Source organism: Sparus aurata, chromosome 8, assembly GCF_900880675.1.
Source record: "Sparus aurata chromosome 8, fSpaAur1.1, whole genome shotgun sequence".
In the NCBI taxonomy this organism is placed as follows: Eukaryota; Metazoa; Chordata; class Actinopteri; order Spariformes; family Sparidae; genus Sparus; species Sparus aurata.
Genome location: NC_044194.1, coordinates 13,680,722 through 13,687,390, shown reverse-complemented (window position 1 = coordinate 13,687,390; position 6,669 = coordinate 13,680,722). Strand labels below are relative to the sequence as shown.

The window sequence follows — 6,669 nt, the reverse complement described above, 5'->3', positions numbered from 1 at the left end:
TATATTCACAGAGCCTTCATAAGCTTGCTGGAAATGCGCAGGTTGTCCTGCTCTTCTCCATGAGTGGGTGAAATGGTGCATTTGGAAACCAAATGAGTTCATTGTTGCCAGGCTCTAGCCTTTCATCTAATTTTATTGTCGTTACCGAGTGACTGTCACCCTCTGGTAAATACTTGATGCTGTCATCAGCATTAGTATCATTACTCATATGCTTGAAAGGGTGACTCAGTCCGCACTCAATGCAGGTGCTTCCTATGTAGAAAATGTATATTTTCCTCGTATAGAAAAGCATGATCAAATAATAATATATATTGTGACAGATGTATTTAATGCTTAAAGCATTACTTTACTGACAGGCCAGTGTGCCATTTTAGAGTGAAAACTGATATTTTTACAGATGAATTTCTGGATTTCTGGATGAAGATCAGACAGAGGAAATGTGCCTGCATGTGACAAGTTGATGAGGAGAGAAAAGAAGTAGTCAATAACAATATAATCATCAAAAAGGTTATACTTACATGGTAAATATTTACAATTCTGTGATGTACAATATCGATTTATTTACATTTTTCAATAAAGTGAAAAAATTTCCTCAATTTCTGCAGACTGATGTGTGTTCTGTCCAGATCTTTTTAAATGCTGTTGTTGGATGTAGCAAATGGTACGTTTGCATTATTCATTACATAGATCAGGTGTGCCTAGTTTAAGCTTAACGGCAACAAAACATGGAACAAAATCAGTAACGTATCGTATATCTTAATATGTAATCATATAGTATTGTTAAGATGCAAAAGTTCCAATAAGTAATTGACTTTCTGCACAATGTGTCACTCCACCTGCCATATTTAGATTATGAAAATAATAAGTACAAATCTTAAATATTTAAACCTATTTACCTCACAGAAAAATAAATATAGCATCAATTATGTAGAATTTTTTCACTAGAAACTTTGTATATCAAACAAAAGTTATGCATTCCAACTTTGGTCTGTGGGCCCTGCTTTGGCGAGCCCTGATGTAGATTGTATCATATTGCAGTTACACTCCACAGAATGAAACTGATAAGGATTAGTTTTTAATCTGGGGAATAGATATAGAAACTTTACTATATCATATTGAAATGTAAATTAGTGAGACTGTTCTTGTTGAACGTTATGGAAGTCCTCAGGCCTTGGTTTGGTTCAGGACACAGTCTGGTCCTTGTTTTGTTTATTAGGGGAAACATCTCAAGTATCAAATATATCAAATTATTAATTTTCTGATATCATGATGGATTAGCAGCCTCATCAATAAATGTTTCATGTGAAAACAGCTCAAAATTTCAAAGACGGGATGTAATGGTAGGACTGCATTCTGTATTACATGATTATTTGGAAGATATGACTTCCTCCTGGGATATTTTTTAGTCATAGAAAATAAAAAACAACTTTTGCCCGTACAAATATAAGTAAGACTTTTCCCATAAAGTTGACATTTTATTTTCTTTTTATTGTGGACCGAATCTCACATGTCTGTATGTCCTATCATTTAGCTTTTATCTTATTTTTCTGACATTGTATGTGTACAAGTGTTTCATGCTTCCTCGTACCAACACTTTTTTTTTTGTTTTGCTTAAAGCGTTGCATCAAGGCAACATGATAATAATGATAAAAGTTTCTAAGCACAAATTCTTCAAAGAAGGATCTTTTTTAATAAAAGACAAGTCAGTTATTTATTACAAAAATAGCATTCAATTCCCAGAGCAATAAACAAAAAAAAAATTAAGCAATTACACAATTAAATCTTAGGGAATTTTGTTAAGTTTGGCTCAAAATATGAATGAGTCTTTGTCACTTGTGACGGAGTGAAAACCTTGTCGAGTCTTCCCATCGGAAATCCATATAGTATGCATGACTTGAGGCAGGATCTTTGGAAAGGTTGCAGAGGCCACTACAAAAAAAGCAGCGACGAGAGTCTGGATGAGTGCTGAACACTGATCTGCTGGGCGCCTCAGACAGGAAACTGTTTCCTCACAACGTCTGCCAGTTGGGGATCAGTCTCTGACAACATGGACTGCAGGTGCTGAAACTGCATGAGAGGAAAAGAAAGGGCGGAAGGGTGGAAACATAGTGTTTATTTTCCACAGGAGCTCGTGGACTACAGCAGCAGTCCATCACACATCCTCATCTGACACAAGCTCTAAAATAACTCCTGTAGACTTTAATAAAACGATGGCATCACTGTTTGCACACGTGAGGACTATGCTATTCATGAAGAAATGTGTTGACAAGAAAACATCTTGTTATTAGATTAGATTTAAAATGTTCTGACTTTTACAAAAAACTTGTCTTTCACAGTAAAATGAAGACAGCATGATTATCTTCATGGATAGGCCCCCCTCAAATTTTTAAGGTTGGATATCTTTCATTCTAGCAACTCCTCATACATACACGTCGGACTGTACTTTTTCGAAAAAGCACTTACTGAAGTCTTAAAGTTCGGCACTAAACTGCTTGCGGCTGTGAGAGAAGTCTTCTCTGTAAGGTAGCCTTTCGCCACCAAATCTGCCACAGTGTCCTACAAAGAGTAAAAAAAACAAAAAAAAACCCAGAATGATTAGACACTTCTTTTGCAATCTGGTCCAGTAGGAAAACAGGGTTAGGAGGAAGCAAAACAAAGAAAGGCTCCTTTGGTTTTACCTTGGGAATCTGAATACAGATGTCAGCTAGAAACTCAGCTGTGATCTCTGCTAGAGCCTGGAGCTCTTCGTCGCTTGTGTCCTCTTTGCTGGCACTGTCATGTTTGCCCTCACTGTGGTATTGAAGCACCCGCAAAATGGTCCCAATAAGAGGAAGACCTAGAGGAAAAAGATCCCAAACATATCATAAATTTCTTTTGCTAATACCAGAGACAATATGGCTAACGCTAAATCAACATTCAGTATACCACATGCATTAAAAAGGCTGATTTCAGAGCTGGTGTCATACAATGACCGCAACTGAATCTGTGGTAAAATGTGCAAACTGAAGAACCACAGGGTTGATACAAAACTCACTTGTGTCTCTTTTGCTGCACCACTGGTCCTGGCATCTATATAGAGCATGCAGCACAGCAAATGCCTGAACCAAAATGCTCTTCTGCTCTTGCAGGACAACTGGAAGATCATTTGGCTGGCACAGGTCCTCACACACAACGTCACAGACAAAATCCCATACTGCTTTGCCGGGTCCATCAGGGGCAGCTGGAGGAAACAATCAAACAATGCCACATGTGTCTTGTGTCATCTCTTATGGTAAACACTTTTATCTTCTGAAATGATGTTACAAAGGCTGATTGTGGCACTTACCAAAACTCTGAATCCCCTCATCTATGGTGGTGAGAAGTTGGAGGGCGTGAAGGTATACCTCTAAGCCATTAGGACTCTCTGATCTGTGAAAGCAATTTAACACTGATGAATACTGAATGTCCACTAAATTATCAGCAAACACTAGGCATTCTCCAGAATTACAGTTTCTGATTCCCACCTAAGCTGCTTGGCAGCCTCAAGAAGACACGAGGCCACGTCCAGACGGCTTTCTACATCACCCCCCTCCTCTTCACTTGGCTGAGCTGTGATCCAACTCTTCATCAGCTCTTCATCAAGGTCGAACAGTTTGTTGACCAGCTCTCCAACCTTCTCAATAAGGTCGGCTGTAAAAAACACAGGGTAATGTCAAAAGAACCATTTTAGAATGCAAGGGTTACAAACATTTAAATGTGTATAACTTTGAGGTCTAACAAACGTGTCGGATTCAAGTATTTTAAATCCTGCATTGTTTGCTTGCAAGCAGTTTCTTTTCTGTTTTTGTTGGCGCATTTCAGCAAATCTTGGTGTGTTACGGCCACCTGTTAATTAGTGGAATAGTGTAAATCTATTTTGGAGGTTGTGTATCATGTCAGCCGTGTGTGCACAGGCATGCGAGTCCCGATCACACGATACACAAAACACTGAACCAATCATAATTAACACTACTGGAGGTCAGAAACTCCACAGGGAACCTTTAAGATAAACAGCTTACAGGGACTTAAGGGTAATATCATCTTGGCATGTCAAAGAGATATTTATTTTTAAACATGATTGACAGTTCGTTATCTTATTATAGGGGGAGGGATGAGTAACAACAACTGTACTGTTGGTAGAGCTGCACATGATGAAACAGAGGTTGGAGCGCACAGACGTCTGCTGTTGTATTCGCTGAAGCCACAAGGAACAGACATCTTTCTGAGAGACACAAGTCAGCAGCAATCTGCAAAATCATCAGAAGGGTCAATAATTCTGTCTCACTCTCTCTGTTTCATATGTCTACAGAAAATACAAATGTCACCTGCTTGTTTCCAGGATGGTCGGAGGATCTGTGTCTCCAAGAAGAAGCAACAGCACAGCTCTGTGGATGCACAAGGAGCTGCATTGTTTACACTGAATCACAATCATGCAACAAAGACTATTAAAGGACAATTACTCATGATGACTTCTACCCACCCCAAGTCGTCATTTTGGCTGAGAGTAAGACAAGTGTCGGGAAAACAAGCGATGTTTCCCAGGATTCCCACACAAATTTCCTGGACAAGAAAACTCTATGAAATTCTCAAAGCCAAAAAATTTGGCAACAAAACTTCCGTATATCATATAGGATAACATTTTGACACAGAGAGCTAGAACTGCACAGGGTTTCACTCACAGTGAGACGTGGACAACGAGATTTGGCTATCACCCCTAGAAGGATATCTGTAGCTTTGAATTCCTGCAAAAAACCAGCCACGTCCTGCACACAGTTGGGAAAAATCAGTCATTAGTAAATATGCCAAGCTTTAACTTTGAACTGCAACACACACAGTCACCAGTTTTCAATTCATTCTCCTTATAGAGGACACAGTTTGCAGTGCAGCTGAAGACACATGATACACTAATACACATGATAACAGGTATAAAGTTTAAACACTTTTCTAAAACAGTTTTAACATAAACTGAACATGAAAGGGACAGCTGACTCTTTTTTAGACTACATTAGTTTTAGCTAGGTGTACCTAATAAACTGTAATGCCATACGTATGTCAGACACAAACACAGTAGCAGCATAAATCCTAATTAATGGTTACATATCCGGATTTCCAAGAATGTATAGCTACAGTTAAATTTCTATATACCTGATGTATATTTTATACACCAATAAATAAACTGCAATATACAAAATTATCTACAGAATTAATAATAAAATGACACGTTTTGATCCATTTCATTTTTCTTTTAATTGTGTTGAAGTTACCTTTATGAATACAACAATTCTGTGGGAGCGAGTGTTCATTACACGTTCCAATAAGTAAAAAAGAAAGTCTTTAAGACGGATAAAGAACTTTACCTTATCCATCGCCATATCCCAGACTCTACACAGATCTTCCTCCTCATCATCAGGGAGCTGCATCTGACCCTCAGAATCCACTTCTGAATGCTCTGTGACCATCTGCAAGAACATTTTGTAAAAATTTAAGTCATGTTTTGTGTTGAGAGCGACAGCACAGAGGAACAATGAGTTGAACAGTTAAGCTGATCCCATCAACAGTAACTGGAAGCATTTTTATTCCAGCTGACTTGATCATTGATCAACATCAGTGATCGATCGAGATCAATCTTGATCTTTATATAGGTCAAGAAAATAAATGAAACTCATACTGTGTGTCACTGACTGATCTCACGCCCCATCAACTTTTTCAAACAAGTCACTTGGTTACTTTCAACCAAGTCAGTGAAGTACTACATGAAATCTCACGCTTTCATTATCAAGTGCATGGTGAAATGGCCATGCCTCAAATTTGTTGACATTATCGATAACAGGCAGCCTACATGGATGAGACGAGTCAGCGTGCTGAAAAGCCAGTGTTTGCTGTATACGGTGTCTCCAATGGCATCCAGGTCTCCGTCCTCCTCTCCGTCGGCTGTGTCTGGAGGTGGTGATGGGTTACGGTCCATGACAGGAGAGTGTATTGCAGTCGGAGATGAGGATCCCTCAGCCTCCACTTCATCAGCACCGTCACATCTACCGTCTAGGGGGGGAAGTAACAGAGTACAGGGTGTTAAGAAAACAGTGCCACAGATTAGAGTAGGGTGATATGACTATATTATGAAGAGACAGAGATTTATCAACAAGTACATATGTTATTTTGTTTTTACTAGATAGATAGATAGACAGATAGATAGATAGATAGATAACTTTCTTAATCGCTGAGGGGAAATTAGCAATCATAGCAATTAAGTACAAAGCCACTCAATATTGTAGCTCATAACTTCAGAAGGTGTAACACCATCAATGAATAGGACTTTTTTTTAAGGAAGTTTTGTTGGACGTAACGCACCACATGTTTGATGCAAACTTATCCTCGCTTAACTGAGTCGATTCAACGTTTAGGACAACAATTGGGGCTAGCAGATGCAAGTTCGCCATTAAAACGGATTACTATCTAGCTATCACACCCATAAACAGTACTTCTAGCATGTTAACTCACCCATAGTGACCGCTCTCTACACAAACTAACTCTAACTGGTAAATATGAAACACATTATCATCGTGTGTAGTCACTCTTCACAGTCCAGCAACCGGTCTCCAGGCGACATTTCAAGCAGCCTCCATTTAGTACAGGGAAGCTGAATGCGCATGC

At 38.9% G+C, this 6,669-nt stretch overlaps 1 protein-coding gene across 1 annotated transcript; it reads right to left on the bottom strand.

Annotated features, from left to right (window-relative positions):
• Nucleotides 1-1,657: 1,657 nt before the first annotated feature.
• Nucleotides 1,658-6,669, bottom strand: saal1 (serum amyloid A-like 1). The gene is made up of 13 exons (XM_030425551.1): nucleotides 6,517-6,669; nucleotides 5,858-6,057; nucleotides 5,376-5,477; nucleotides 4,698-4,781; nucleotides 4,499-4,578; nucleotides 4,344-4,403; nucleotides 4,150-4,265; nucleotides 3,504-3,669; nucleotides 3,326-3,408; nucleotides 3,035-3,220; nucleotides 2,679-2,836; nucleotides 2,464-2,556; nucleotides 1,658-2,067 (listed from the first exon to the last, which is right to left on the bottom strand). The coding sequence occupies exons 1-13, from the start codon at nucleotides 6,518-6,520 to the stop codon at nucleotides 1,990-1,992; spliced, it is 1,410 nt and encodes a 469-aa protein (XP_030281411.1). The 5' UTR covers nucleotides 6,521-6,669; the 3' UTR covers nucleotides 1,658-1,989.